At 43.6% G+C, this 15,902-nt stretch overlaps 1 protein-coding gene across 1 annotated transcript in view; it reads left to right on the top strand.

Annotated features, from left to right (window-relative positions):
- The window catches only part of LOC116942726 (microtubule-actin cross-linking factor 1-like), a 37,257-nt gene extending 21,883 nt beyond the window's left edge, over window positions 1–15,374 (top strand). Inside the window, exons 14-22 of the mRNA XM_076067330.1 lie at window positions 736–994; window positions 2,632–2,792; window positions 6,632–6,735; window positions 7,256–7,394; window positions 8,954–9,147; window positions 10,534–10,696; window positions 11,532–11,615; window positions 11,790–11,894; window positions 12,922–15,374. Coding sequence (XP_075923445.1) covers window positions 736–994; window positions 2,632–2,792; window positions 6,632–6,735; window positions 7,256–7,394; window positions 8,954–9,147; window positions 10,534–10,696; window positions 11,532–11,615; window positions 11,790–11,894; window positions 12,922–13,131 — 1,419 coding nt within the window. The 3' untranslated portion in view covers window positions 13,132–15,374. The remainder of the gene's footprint in view (window positions 1–735; window positions 995–2,631; window positions 2,793–6,631; window positions 6,736–7,255; window positions 7,395–8,953; window positions 9,148–10,533; window positions 10,697–11,531; window positions 11,616–11,789; window positions 11,895–12,921) is intronic.
- Window positions 15,375–15,902: the final 528 nt, after the last annotated feature.

Here is a 15,902-nt window from a genome sequence, read left to right as displayed (position 1 = left end):
ACTGAGACAAAGCGATCAGAGTGCCACGGTGGCGAGATGTTAACTTCCTCACCTGATATGTAGGAGGTTGTGGGTCCGATACCGACCCTGATGCCTGGATATGGGGAGCTCGCATGTTCTCCCCGTGGTCGTGTGCATTTTTCTCCGAGTCCTTCGGTTTTTCCCTCCGTATTTAGAATCAACATCACGCGTTCAGAATATTTGGCTGCAATACATTTCCACGTGACAATAAGCCACTTCGCAATTAATTATGGATTGCGAATCCATTCAGGATTACAAATAATCTGGAATTGTGTACGTACATGTGTATGTATGTGCGTTCGTTGAACTTGTGGATTGCGAACATCTGGAATTAATCTTTATAAGCGAACACCCACCAGTGCGTTGCATCCAGTCAGAACAAACCACTCGAGCAGATACATACCATTCCTGTCAACCCCTTTTCAGTGCCTACCTTATTACAGACCAATTCAGACCTTATTGGTCACCCCGTGCCCTTATAGAGCTCAACGTTCATCCTACAATGTCCCATCACAAGGGCAAAACACAAAGAAAGACATTTTCTTTTTTGTCCGTATTGAAACAGCTGTACGCCGTATGGGCCTGAAAACTCGATTCCCCTGTACAAGAATATAAATAAACCGTATGGGTTGACAGGTATGCATACCGAGGAACGATCGCGCCCGTGGGCGGCCGGAACTCACACGGCCACGTCGCTTTGCACCGCGCGTGCAGGGCTCCCGCGAGGAGTACATGCGCCTGCTGCACACGCTCGAGATCAACTACGACGAGTTCCTCAAGCTGAGCGAGGACTCGCAGCAGTTCAGCGTGGACGACCTGGCGAGGCTCAAGCGCGAGTACTCGAACTGCGCCAAGATCGTGCAGCAAGGAGGTGCTGGTGGCGGCGCCGGCGCCGGCGGAAGCAGCGGTCAGGACACGGTGGTGGACGGAACCATCAAGAGGACCGAGACAAACATGACCAACACGCAGCCAGGTGCGCCCCGGCAATTCTGTCACTCCCTCGGCGAGGCTCGACACCAGATCGGTTTTGATATAGAATGTCCGTCCGTTCCTTCTCCACACGTGCTCACCACTTGGTCAAATGCAGTGGAATGTTAATCGGCGTTCATTGTCCCATGAACGTTCTCTGCCTGAGGGCTGGCTCTTGAATTCAAGTTTTCCTTTCACCCTCTCTAATCGTTGTGTCTCAGTTGTCGAGGCAAAGTGATCAGAGCGCCACGGTGGCGAGATGTTAACTACTTCGCCTGGTATGCAGGAGGTCGTGGGTTCGATCCCAACCCTGAGGCCTTTGCACGTGGAGCTTGCATGTTCGTTTAGAGCATTTGGCTGTAAAACATGTCCACGTGATGATAAGCCACTTCGTTGAGCTATCATTGGTGGCCAGGTTTGTTCTGAAAAAGAGTTATATAGCTCAGTGGGTCTTACCTGGTAAAATAAAAATTAAATATTTTAGTTTATTATGCCTCTTGGTCTCTCTCCTTGTAGAGTATCTTCAGCATGCCTTACTGTCTGACAATATACCAATTCACATCCTATAAATTGTTCCTATCAGACTTCTCTCCTCTATGTTAAAAGGAGGTATACGTACCATTTACATCTCGAATTACGTTAGAATGTACACTTGTTCAGGCTACTACAAAAAATATATACACGCTAGAATATTAGATGTATAATTCAAAGACACTGCATTTAATCTCTGGTCAAGGCATTTACCACCTCAGGCAGGTTTACTCACTAATATTGACTTTGACCACCACGGACTAAATTGAGTACACAGCTTGTAAGTCAACAGGCAGTTCACTGGCTGCAGGGGCATAGTGTGGCGACTGTAACACCTTTCAGCAAACTGTGTGCAGTGCTCTAGAATTAAGCTTAACGCCTCTTATAACACAGAGGTCGCTTGCCTTAAGGGACGAGCAAGCTATATGATGGGACGTGTGATTTTGAATGGACGACGCACGGTGTGGCGATATGAGTGTTGTATTTGGTGTCTTTCCGCTTTGCGGTCTTGCTGCTGCTGCATGTAAGAGTTTTTTTTTCTTCCGGCTCGTCGCCAATTTGCTCCATGTTTCCATCATGCGGCCATGTTTCCACCCCTTTGGGTGCTGTCCCCTGTATGTTTGTTGAACTTATTTCGTGCTGTGCGTAGCCAACCATGCTAATCGAAGGTGTGGGGGAAGGACAACAAACTAAAGACGTAAAACATTTCTTGCGAAATTAGTCTTCAATCTAGATTTAAAAAATGCATCGCTCCGGTGGCTTTCTAATATCGGAAGGAAGAGCATTCCAGACAGCCGTAGAAGCGCAACTGAATGAGCATGATGCAGTGACCGTGTTTGTTCGATGGTTCGCCAAAAGCCGCTATGAGGTTGACCAGAGTTCACGTGATGGTTTATGCTCCTTGACGAGATCAGTGAGATATTGTGGTTAATTTGTGGCAAACATTTAGTGTGTAATGAGTGTGACCTTATAATGTATTTGTTCGGCAATAGGAAGTCAACGCAGTTCGGCGAGCACTGGACGGACATGGTTGGATCTTGCAGTAACCGTCACGACACATGCCAGAGAATTGTGTACACGCTGCAGCTTGCTAATGTTTTACGTAAACAGGTCAGAGTGGCTCGAACAGCACCCTGGACAGCAACGACGGGCAGCAGAGCGTCACCTCGCATCTGGACGGGATTGAGAGCATCCTGGTCCGTATCATCCGCACGCCACTCAAGCAGCCCGAGCCCCTGGAGGACAGCGAGGATCGGCTGGACCGGGTCAAGGTGCGGCCACGCAGCACCCCACAGCTGCTGCTCGGCAGCGTGCCTTTCACAAGGAGATGAACTAAACTAAAACTATTTCTGTTTTACCAGGTAAGGCCCACTGAGCTGTATAGCTATTCTTCATAAGCGACCTGACCACAAATAATAGATCAATGAAGCGGCTTTATCACGTGGAAATTTACAGCAGCCAAATATTCTAAGCACACGTTTCTAAATGTGGAAGGGAAAAACCGGAGGACCCGGAGACAAATCCACGCTAGCACCTGGAGTACAGGGTTGGGATTGAACCCACGACATCTAGCCACCGTGGCGCCCACTAAAAGGCCATGCCTAGGCCAAGTGCTGTATAAGTCGCCGGTGGGCCACTACAAAAGGTTTCTTAAGAGAAATGGTTATTCAGGGAACCCTTCTTCCATACGGCTGATGCAGATGCAGAGCAACAACTATAATTTCACACTCAGGTGGTCAAGCCAGATAACCGTGTCAGGAGCAGCGGAGTGTATCGAAGTGATGTCTCCTTCGTGTTTTTGGATCGGGCATTGCGACGTTATGTGTTGTATGGTCTGTTCTGGATGACCATGTTGGGCACCCCTTGATGAGCGTTACCCTTACACTTCTTAAGGGGAGCCATAATAAGCTAAACGTCTTCATGGGTTCTCTTCGGGCATTTGGCTCAATTATAAAGCATCTTAGTGCAATAGTATGTCACCGACATGATATACATCATCAATATGCGTTTGCCTGCAGAGTAAATCATCATCTTCATCGTTACCAAATTTTGGCCTGCATGTGACGTCGTCATTGTCAACGTTACCGTCACCTGCAGCGACAGCAGCAGCTCTCTGTTCACTGCTTGATGTCTCCTTGTGGTGCCAACGGGTTTTATTTCACAGATGGATGCCGTCTCACCCTTGCCTGCATTCGTATTTCACGACAAAGTAAATAATTGCATTAAATATGTTCGTGCAGGAATTGGAGGGAGTGTTGTTGAAGATGGAGAGGACAGGCAAAAGTTTTTTTTTTTTAAACTGCAGCCATATGAGTAAAAGTATAATTGTAACCATAGTGAAAAGTCACGACCACCAGGCATTTTTACCTGTTCTCGACAACTGCGCATATGCTAATGTGTCACATACTGTACATAATGTGTCGTGGACAAAGCCTGACTGGGTATGGCTTTTTTTCCTTTGTTTAATTAATAATGCGGAGCCTATTGAGCTCCCTGAAGTGAAACATCTGTGAAGGCTGATTTAGATGATCGAAACTTAAGCGTTTTTCTTTTTGTTTACAAACTGACGCGTGCAGCTGATACAATATGGGCCTCTTTTAAATTCACTTGAATTGGAAGCAGGCCATATTTCAAAGGGCGGTGGCGTGTGCATGGGTGTGCCTTTACAACCGCCAGGCAACTGTATAATGTCACTCACCTGCCTCGTCTAGTACGACCAGTCACCTAGTGAGTCAGTCTTGTAACTTGCAACTCAACACCCACGGAGGAATGACGCGCGTCTTTATGGCAGTACTTGCACACACGCCAAGCGAAAGGCACACCACGTCGCCCATCTTTCACGCTTCTATATTGTGTGGTGTGTGTCTCACTTTGCGATCTCAACTTGGTTGAAAATCGAATCGTCATCGGTGTATCACTCAGTCTTCACCATGAGCAAAGTAGTTTAGTTTATTTTGTTGAACTAGGGTTAGAACTTAAGAGACCGGGATGGGTCTCATTTTCAAGGGTGACTTCAGTCACCAAAATGGAAAGAGTTAATTTAAATTTAAAAAAAGTGCTGCAGAGGAAGCCAAAATAAAATAAAACATTTCCTGTAACATATTCAGAGCAAAATTAAATTTCGAGAAAATTTGATGCAGCATTCAGGTAAAAATTCAGATACACAGGCTAGGATATGTATCAGACATACCGTCCCCGGATGGAGCAATCACTACCATCAGCAACCTGCATCCACCACTTTCACCACTGCCAATATCCACTGGTTAAAGTGTCGCAAAACATATAACGCCATTGCAGTGCTGAGGCAAACGTGTAATTAATTGAAAGTATGAGTCACCAGGCCGCCTTGCCTATGACTATCACTTCAACTTTACAGTGCTTTAAAGGACACATTTCGATTATTTAAAAACAGCGAAAAGAGATAAAGGTACAGTCATAAAATTATTTCTTCACACTACTACTGGTGGAAGGGCTTTAGAGAGCCCCACTAGAGGGTATGTATGGCCTACTCTTCCATGTTCGCCAGATGTCTAGGAAGCTGTGGGAGTTCCCAATATTTTACCACAATACAACCTTACGATTGACTTACTGCGGTGAACCCAGTTATACTGCTACGTGTGGTTAGGGGTGGGGTATCTGAAAAACTTGAGACGTTGTTTCAGCTGCCGCACTGAGAGATTGAAGCAAGTGACCTGGATCGGGACTGAAAGTCCAGCTTGATAACTGTTACACAATGACAGCATCTTTCCGCTTTTACCAAATAGTTTTTTTTACCTCCACGTTTCCTTCAATGTATCAATAACGAATACAATATTACAACCAATAAGAAATAGATAAAAACATACGGTTATTAAGTGTTGCTCTTGGGTTAACTCTTTGTAGCCTTGGAAACTTACACCACGACATACAGGATACAATTTACACTGTACAGCACGACACAGCGGTAGTGTTTGTTCGCCTGAAAATATCAACACGTTTAAGTTGATAAGCCGACAATCCATTTTCCGACTACAGGATCAATTAAAAAGGACAACAGCCGTGAGCAACTGCCCTTGAATTGTCCTTATATGGGTATTGGTTGGCTCGGACGTGTGGTTAGTATGTGAATGCTCACCCTGCTGAGATCACTTGAAACGAAATAGCAGGGTGTTGTCAGTATCTCGAGGTGTGCAGGCACGGCCACCGCACGCGATGGGAAAAATGGGCATGCGCGGGGATTATGCTTTGAGCTTTTCTCGCAAATGTTAAAATAAGACGCATCACAGAGCTCTCCTAAATTTAGCATCGGGAAATAATACATCCAGTGCTTCATTCAAAAGTCACAACATGACCTCATCTTTTTTGTATAGTCATATATATCCTTTTTAAACTGATGCAGTCATCCAGGCTCTCACATACCAAGACCATGATAAAATGTGTATATGATAATAATAATGAAAACGGAATAGAAAGGATGAGTACCATTATTAGGAAGCCACGCACTTTTAATAAAAAAATTGAAAACTAATTTATTGAGAACTGCTTTTTGTGTTTAGTTTTATGTCCTTCCTCTGCGCCTCCGATTAGCACGGTTGGCTACGTAAGTTGCTAAAGAAGTTCAACGTACGTACATAAGGATGGGATGGCTGCACTGAGATTGCATGCAGAAAGGAACAAAGTGCAAATCAGAACAGGAGTCGGCCAAGGAGGTACACTCTCACCAAGGCTAATTACAGCCACATTGGAATATTTTTTTCTTTCTAAAATGAGATTGGAGATGAAGTGATACATTTGCTGACAGCATAGTCATCAATACAAGCAAGGGGAATTAACTACAGGAACGATTGACTGAAGGTAGAAAAGGTGGATTACATTTTTTTTAAAGATAAAAATCAACAAACGAAAATATGTGCACAATTATGCTAACCAAATGCAAATAACAGTAAAGAGGGACACAAGTGTAAAATAAAATAGTGTATATCTGTATCATTTATTCTATGCCATTAAACCATTCGTAGTGTTATATATCAAATGTGTACAATCTATTGTCATCTTGAGTATTGTGGTTGGCACAGAAAAACTCACCGTTTACAAATGTGCTCTTTTTGTTTGCGCCCACACGCCTCTGCAGAATGTTAGACACAAGCTAGAATCAGTCTCGAGCCAAGGACTGTCCCCTAACACTGCGGGGAAACTCAAGACTCTCCAGGGTCTTTCTGTCAAGTGCCTGGACCAGTAAGTGTTACCATTGTACGTGTCAGTTTCCCAGCAACGTGCATCTGTATTGGACATCCTTAATTCCTTCGCGTTGTCCTTATTTACCTGCCTTAACCGAGTCCCAGGGCACGTCTTCAAAAGCGTCCCGTAGAGTGACGTTCGGCTAATCCCATTAAATTAGCATTTGGCTTGTGCGAGGAAACTGGAGTATACGCTTGGATTGCTATCGAGGCTCCACACAGGTAGATTCAATAATTTAAGTACTGTGCTGGCATCTACTGGCCACCTAACAGCCCAAGCCTAAAACACCCGGCATTTCCAGGCAGTCTTCCAAACGAACACTGTACGAGCTCAACTTTGTTTAGCTTCCGAGCTGTTTGACGAGATCGGGCAAATTCATGGTGATTTGGTTATATCTTCCCCCACCTACATTCCACCTCCTGCAATACCTGCAGGGTCTACGGGTTGAAACTACATTGTCGACAGTGAACTCTTTCCTATATTGTCATTGCGTAACCCAGCGTGTTGTCCCGCACAGCTACAAGGTCATCGACATGATGGTGCGAGGGGTCCTGGAGGTTGAGTCCAACATTAAGGTGTATGAACAGAACCTGGCCAAGGGAGACCTGGTGCTTAGCAGCCCAGAGGGAGTCAATGCTCACATCATGCAGCTCAAGGTAAGGGATCCACTGCTCTTAGCCATTCGTACGGCCACGCACCGCACGCTTTGACGTTCGGAGGAACTGACCGAATACGGAATAAATAGTACCAGAGGTAGAGTGCGCTGCTTGCGATTCCAGGTCAGGGTTGATGCAGTCCCTTCATCCCTACAAGCTCGATACATTTAGTGCCACTTTGTGGCAGAAGTCGAACAGTGTTTTCCCTGTGTAAATACTCGCCATAGTAATGTGGAATTTCCTCCATTGGCTCAGGGCGAGTGCTACCCCATGGCTAGTTCAGCAGAAATTTTTTTTGTATCGTTTGTTGAGAGTATAAGTACTCTTTCTGAGTGTTTTATTCTGTGAATGCCAACTTTTCAGAATGACAGATCCACCATTCTCATTGTACATAATCAAAGTTCAGGTCACATTTGCATGGTATTCCTTCACCTTTATGATTTTAACTAACATATTCACGCAAATTTTTATGATTTTTCTACCTTAAATGTAGTAAATACCAGGTCCCACCCATAGCCCCGAAGAACACTGAGATAGGGGTACCCATATCAGTCAGATACTCTGTAAGATAACATTTATATTCTTAGCTCTTTCGGTAAAAGTCACGTTGAAGGGAAACAATAAAATAATAAAATATATATAAAACAATAAAAATTATGACGACGTTTCGACCATAACACAAACGGTCGTCATCAGGTGTGTCGGTTTGCATTAATTTATTTATTTTCAAACGGTGCATTTATTTATATGAAAAAAACGTCAGCGCCACGCGCAGCGATTTGGCAGTTTATTTAGAAGAACTAGTCCATCTATGTTCTGAAAAGAGGAGGGGGGAGACGAAAAATTAATGTATGCTGTCTGAAAGCCACTGTAAGCGTGAACAATCAATTAAGACCTGAAATGGTTTATCAAATCTTTCCAATGATTGCTAAGCCAGAATCCATCTTCTCCGTTGAAATTGTCTCTGTGCTTGTATACATAGATGGACTCGTCTTTCTAAATAAACTGCCAAATCGCTGCGCGTGGCGCTGACGTTTTTTTTTAAATAAATAAATACACCGTTTGGAAATAAATTAATGCAAACCGACACACCTGATGACGACCGTTTGTGTTATGGTCGAAACGTCGTGAGAATTTTTATTGTTTTATAAATATTATTATTTTGTTTCCCTTCAACGTGACTTTACCGAAAGAGCTAAGAATATGAATTACTGCAGTCACGAAAGCTTTAAATCAAAATTTAAGATAACATTTGTTCCACTCATCAACCCACAACTCGTGCAGTGAATTATAAGTCAAAACAACTGCCCAAACAGACACACTTGAACCCCAACAGCACAGGGACACATTCACCCAGCAGTGACCAGACGACGGCCGATGAACATAAATACGGGTGTGTAAGAAGGCCAGCTCACTGCAATGTAGGTCACGAAACAGTAGCGCTGCTGCTATATTCTCGAGCCCCAATTAACACTAATCCTTTAATGCACGTAGGTTCTGAGTGTGCGTAGTTTCGATGATGCAACCTAACGCCAGAGCCTGTCCTCTGCCGTGACCAGCAATGGCTGTTGGAGATCCAGCAGAAGCAGCGGCTGGTGCTCAGGATGCAGGACGAGGTCCAAAAGGCCCAGCTGGCCAACGCGGAGCTGTACAAGATATACAACCTGCAGTACCCTGACGTGGACATCTACACCGACAAGGGGACGGGGCTCATCGAGCGCTGGAAGAACATGCAGACTCACATCAACACTCGGTAACGTGGCCCGTGATGACGGTCCAGAACAGGTGTCCAGGTTTTCTTCCGACATTTGTTGTCCATAAACAGAGGTTTTTTGGGGGTTGGATTGCGTAAACATAAATGTGTCTTTAAACCCGTCACCACCTGACACAGTTATTTAATAAGGTTTGCATACCTGTCAACCCCTTATCAGTGCCTACCTTATTACAGACCAATTAAGAATTATTGGTCACCCCGTGCCCTTATCTCAACGTTCATCCTACAAAGTCACATCACAAGGGAGAAACACAAACAAATATACTTTTTTTTGCCCGTATTGAAACGGCTGTAGCCCGTACGGACTTTAAAACTCAATTTCCCTGTTCAAGAATACGGGTGAACTGCATGGATTGACAGCTGTGGGTTTGTCATGTAAACAAAACACATGAGTTAATTACTTGTACAGCACACCGGTGTGTTGGACAGTACACCGATATCATTTATAATTAATGTACGACGTTTTGCCAGGAATTACCACTCACATCATCAGGCGACAGCCAGAGTTGTGGAGAAATTCCTCCTGTTTCGGTCTTAATAATAGGGATAAATGTGATGTTGTAACTTGTGAGCCAATCAGGTGTGAAAGACAGTGGAGGGGGCGGGGTTAATGTATCCATATACATTACAATGGATACAAACCAGAGTAATTACAATGGATATCCACATTTATATTTACGTGATCTAACTCAAAAACCTCTTATGGATAATATTTGTTGCGAAAGCCTACGTTTTAAAAAGACGTGTTCTTTCCCCACACTTCAATTAGCATGGTTGGCTACGTACTGTGCGAAAGAAGTTCAACATACATTCGTCCCCTGTACATTAAGCAGTCCCCCTCCTTAACCTTCCTTTCCTCTCTTAAAGCCTCACCTCGTCTCTCATGTCCATGATCTTCCTCTTTCCTCTTTCCTCACCCCTCTACTCCTTCCCGTCCCACCCATACCCTTTCGTGATCCCTAAGTACCCTCTGTCACTGTCACCCATTCATCAATCCTTTCCGTACGCTCCTGTCATTGACATTCGATTCTGTCACAGTTTTGTAAGCAATGTCGAACGCCTTGAATGAAGGCGCTCTATAAATATAAATTAGCTGTGGCCAGGACTCAAACTCGGATTGCCACTGCGCGACCACTCCCAACTAATTTGACACTGCTGTAATTTATTCGAAGCAAAACCTTTTCTTAAACTGCTGATCATTTTTCTTCCCAAAACTGTAGTCTTAAACCACTTGTGTGCAGAACTAAGCTCTGAGCTTTGCTGCTGAATTTGACATTTTGACAGGGTGGATTTTCCCCAGGTGGGTACAGACGGTGGTGCAGCAAAACGATGTAATGCTGATGATGTGCGGATGTCAATGGGCAGGCTGCAGAGTCTGGGAAACGTGCAGAAAATTCTGGAGGACTACAAGGTGCAGCATCGCTTTCTCACCGAGTGGTACGGAGACGCTACCCGCCAGCTGCAGAGGGCACAGGCCATCAAGGGCGACGACCACGAGGAGATTAAGTCCATCATCGCACAGCTCAAGGTCAGGGAGCACATTGTAACTCTGGCTGTTTAACCCTCTTCCGTTCCGAGACATCTGCAAGTTTGTAGGGTGGGTGTCCCGTTCACCGCTGAGTCTCGGAACACGCAAGCTGTTCAGCCTTACATTGTATTTAGAGAGGCGTAGCGCCGTTGTTTTTTTGAAAGACATTGTTCCCGCCGCAGAGAACTCTAGCGACGCGACCGCACTGTATGGTAACTGCAGCCAAACTGTGCCACGCGGCCTTCTGCATGGCCTTGTGGGCGCCTCAGTACCGATAAAGTTTTTTTTTTTTATTACGCTTCCGTTCCGATGATGTTACATGCACACGTACGTCATCGGAATGGGAGAGAGTTAATAAACATCATCAGCAGCCATTGCTGGGTGAAGGGCTCCCCCTCATTTGTGGCATCCCTCACGTTCCTGAGATGCGCTGGCTGTATTGGCGTGGAGACTTACCCAACAGTGTTTACAAACATCATTATTCTCGTTTGTTATTAACCAGTAATTTCCTACATGAGGGAGCTAAATTAAGCAATAAATAGGATTCATTTATACTGTCCACCAATATTGTTAATTCACAACTTCACAGACAAACGTCTCAGACTATGTTAAAAAATATGAAACTAAGTTTAGTAATAACCATGGTTAGAAAAAGATGATCAATGGGAAGAATATCCAAACATCTGTAAGTTACATAAATGTCTCATCATCATCAGCTGCTGCTAATGATGTTGATGACTAATGTGAAGGTATGTATTGAAAGGCATCTTTGTATTTGTGTTGTTTAAAAGTTTTGGAAACAGGTGTGCATATGAATTGTTAATTACTTTTGCAGAAACTCCAAGATAAACTCGGAAAAGATGAACAGAAAGTAAAGGACTATAAGTTGTGCTGCGACAATTTCACTGATGCAATGAAGGTATAACACTTCACGATTATTGACCATGTACGTTAGTGAAACCGCATCGTCACTCGCTGTTGATATGTACACACGCAACAGTTTTAATCGCCACCACTAATTGGAAATGCCTTTTAAAAATATACTGCATCTCCGCGGGGTAACGTCACACGCTCTTCTCTATCTGTGCTTCAGCATTACGAGCCGCTGTTGCTGCAGTACAGAGATCTCATCAGGAAGTTCCACGCGGTTCTCCCCGACTATGAAATTCGTGGTGCCTTGGACGACTTCTGTCAGGAGGTGGGTATTCGAGAAAACACTTTTAAGATGCAGCAGAGAACTTGGCGACAGTAGCACTGCAAGATGCCTCCGCAGGGTGGAAACGCCGGCCGGAGACAAGAAAAGATGCCAGCGTTTGCCACGGTGGAGGTGTCAAGACCATAGAATACTAAACCTTATGAAGATAACATTTCTGTACCGTTATTCTATTAAGTATCAGCTGTGTGATTTGTTGTTCCTAAAACAAAATCAAAAGCCACATCTTGGCCCTGAGTGGACCTTTATCTTCTTGTTCATTCATAAAAACCTTTGGTATAGTGTCAGTGAGTCCATCTCTGGTGTCAGTGCAGTTCTCAATGCGTATATTTGACATGCTTCAATACCAGATGTTATTAACAAAAAGGTGACAATGCAGGAAGGCTTGGGATATTTATGCCACTCATCTCGCTTTAGTTTGGCTGTGCGAGCCTTTTGCATTTTACACTGGATCGTAAGGATCATAAATATAGTCCGGCATCATTTTGGCAAATCGCGCAAACTTCAGTTCTTAAATACAGTGGATTGTGAAGGCATTGATTTCCTTATATATATTTTTAACTAATTGATATTAGTATTCGCGTTATCATTCACAGGCTCATAACCTTTCGATTGACGCGTCTCGGCGCCTTAACAGACTGTTGGGGCAAGTGCTGTTAGCGAGTAGCGCCAATGAAGGCCAACACGGCACACGAGGGTGGGGGGCGAGTGGCCAGTACCATGCCCGACTGCCTTTGTCTCCCCAGTGACGATGTTTACACACCGCACCAGGTACTAATTTGAAGCTGAGTTGACCTAGGGGAGGCCCAGGACCGGTTCAGATAATTCTCAATGGTGTTGGCCCGTGAACGGGAATCGAATTCTGTCGCCAGATTAGTACCGTGGCGCGCTAGCTGAAACACTACCGCTCCCCACATACATAGACACATACATGCCACGGGCTGCCGTCGTATGCCAGCCATTGAGCCGCCCCCCCGAATAGCTAATTCCCCGCGCTCTTTTGTGCCCGCAGCAAATCGACATGCAGACGTGCCTGCACAACTTGATGCGCCGCATCACCGAGTACATCGCCTGCATCGAGTCGTGGCACCGCACGGAGCGGCGCGTGCGCATCCTGGTGGACGGCGAGGAGATGCCCCTGTTCCAGGCCTACGCCAAGGGCTTCATCACGCGCGAGAAATACGACCAGCTCATGAACTGGCAGTCGAAGTCCAATAATTAGAGAGAGGGAGAGAGAGAGAAAAGCCACAATTTATAAACTCAATAGAGGCAGGGGCAATGACCTATCAAAGTGTAAGTGACAAAACTCAACACACTTGTCAAGAATGCTACCATAAAAGCCAAAAAATATATTATAGGTGACATATTGGGAAATGGCTATTGCCCGAGATATCACCTATTATATGTAGTTTTATCTTTAGGGTGGTGTTATTGATGAATGCGTTGAGTTGTTAATTGTGCTTATGCACCACTGCCAATGAATTACAGTATCACGTTTTTTTTGTTATATCAAAGTGTAGACTTGTGAAATCTCTTGGGGTCATTTTCCTGACTGAAATCAATAACAACTAATATATACTTTTTACTCTGACTAATATTTTTGTAATGAGCCATCATGCATTACATGAATAAAAAAGATATAGCTTTTCTGATTATGCTTTTTAGAAATACTGGATGGGCACCTGAAATACTGGGCAAAAATTGGTCAGGGAGATTTAAGTTGTCAGAATTCTCACTGGAAGGATGTAGGTTAAAAAAATATACATTTGTGTTTTATATCAGCATTTCTAATGATACATATTCTTTTAAAGACCAGAAATTTTAGACGTACTCACTATGTAGTTCCATTTCTAATTTAAACGGCAACTTACGATGAAATGAGATTGGTATCATTATTATTTTGAAGGCAACGATAACTAGGTTAGTGGAGACAAATGCAGACCTCAGTCGATCTGCTGTCTACTTAAAGCAACAGTTTGTTGGCGTGGCTCGTGACTTTGTATTTTTTGCTCTATGAGGTAAACAGGTTTTGCGTACATTTTTCACAGAGCTATGGTGCTTTATCAGAGCTCATTTACATTCTAGCAACAGACTCGGAGAGCGTTTATTTTATTGACATTTTGCCATCTATAGAACATACTGTATGGGGGGAGTATATTAAATACGTTGTTGCTCTACGTTTTGAATGCTTACTCTTTGGTTTTATTCGGTAAAGTCACGTGAGTATAAAATAAAAATGAATGCTACCATGGTGTCATGGTTAGCACACTGGATTTGTAATCCAGAGGTCACCGGCTTGATTCTATCACCAGGTGTGGCAGTTAAAATTATTTGCAAGTTTTGCCTCTGTGCACCCAGCAACATGAATGGGTTCACCAGGGTGACGATCGGCCGGTCGCGTATGGTGGGGTGAAGTGTTGGTACTCCCTACTTGAAATACATCTGGCCAGCGTGATAGAGTAGGTCAGATACTCTATATAGGGGTCTCTATAGCTCTGTCTAGTGGAGATCTTTCTGTCAGCAGTGGTTTTATCCCTTTGTGCATGTATTTTCTGCTGGCAGCCAACATTGTAAAATTCTCAAGCAAAATAGAGGGCAGATACTCCAAGTAGCACCTTCACTTAGTATTCAGTGATGCTTTTCTTGACAAAATAAGGAATTATATTCGAAATATATTTGGGAACGTGCTGGATATAGTGGTTCGCTTATTTGAACACAGATACCTGAGTGTGAATCGAGGCCACAGCTTACATCACCAGCCAGTGATATCTGAAGTTTTCCTGGGCCCCTGCTTTCACTAATCTGCACCGACTAACTTTGCTGAAATGTGCTTGATCCAGCAGTGGACTGACACGGGGCTGTAAATTTTTACATAACGAACAAGTGAAACTGGACTGCACGTGACCTGGCAGAATTTGTATTGTGCTGTATATACCAAAGTTATGGGTGTTGGCGATAAATGCACATGTTTTATTAACCACAACAAATCATTACGTAATGATGGGCAATATTATCGTCTCTATAAGGGAAATATAAAAAAAATACTGACCCATTTCAAGTCATGGTTAAAGACGTGACTTTATTTGATTTTTAAGCAGATTGAACTTTAACAATGTTTCCGAAAGCAATTATCCTATAGCACTGCCCGAAAGAGATTTGTTTCCAAGATAAATATATGTACTGTAGGCGTTTCATTGCTTTAATCTCCAATATAAACTACATGGACTTATGTATAATTATCAACATGTGGTCAAAATGTTTTATACACATTTACTCGAGAACAAGTTTGTTTTATTATCACAATCTGCTTATAGAAATCATTTTGTAATCTTTAGTAATGCATGAAATTCAACTTGTTTTTTGTATCAGTCACATGAATTGGGAGCAGCTTTGAAATATTGCATGCAGTTTTGATAATATGGTGTATTGTTACATGTTTGAATAAAGTCATGCAACAATTAAAAACGTCGTTTTATTACATACGGAGAGTACAATCAGCAAAATTATTCGCGAATAAATGTATCATTTCTAATTTCAGAATTTATGAACCCCACAATCATACCTATCAACTCCTTACCAGTGCACTACCTCACCATAGACCAATTCAAACCTTATTAGTCACCCCGTGCCCTTATAAATATCAACTTTCATCCTACAAAGTCCCATCACAAGGGAGAAACACAAATAGACACACAAAAATGTGCCCAATGAAAACGGCTGTACGCCGTATGGACCTGAAAAACGAATGTTCCCTGTACAAGAAAACGGGTATACCGTGTGGGTTGAGAGCGATACAAAATTAGCAGAGGGAAGACGACATCGGAAGAATCGTAGTGAGATTAAACCAAAGTGTACAGAGGCGACTGCAGCACAAGGACAACCTAGGCAAGGAACGAGCGGACACAAACTGGGGGGGGGGCTAAAACATTTGCACCGTGATCCTCATTTGTACTGGCTTAGTCTAAATGATTTTTTTTTTATATATACGGTATA

The sequence above is a fragment of the Petromyzon marinus genome, chromosome 15 (genome assembly GCF_048934315.1).
Source record: "Petromyzon marinus isolate PM22_M1 ecotype Great Lakes invasive population chromosome 15, UKy_Petmar_22M1.pri1.0, whole genome shotgun sequence".
NCBI classification, from domain to species: Eukaryota; Metazoa; Chordata; class Hyperoartia; order Petromyzontiformes; family Petromyzontidae; genus Petromyzon; species Petromyzon marinus.
Note: the sequence above shows the minus strand (reverse complement) of the source record. Positions and strands in the feature narration are given on the sequence as shown.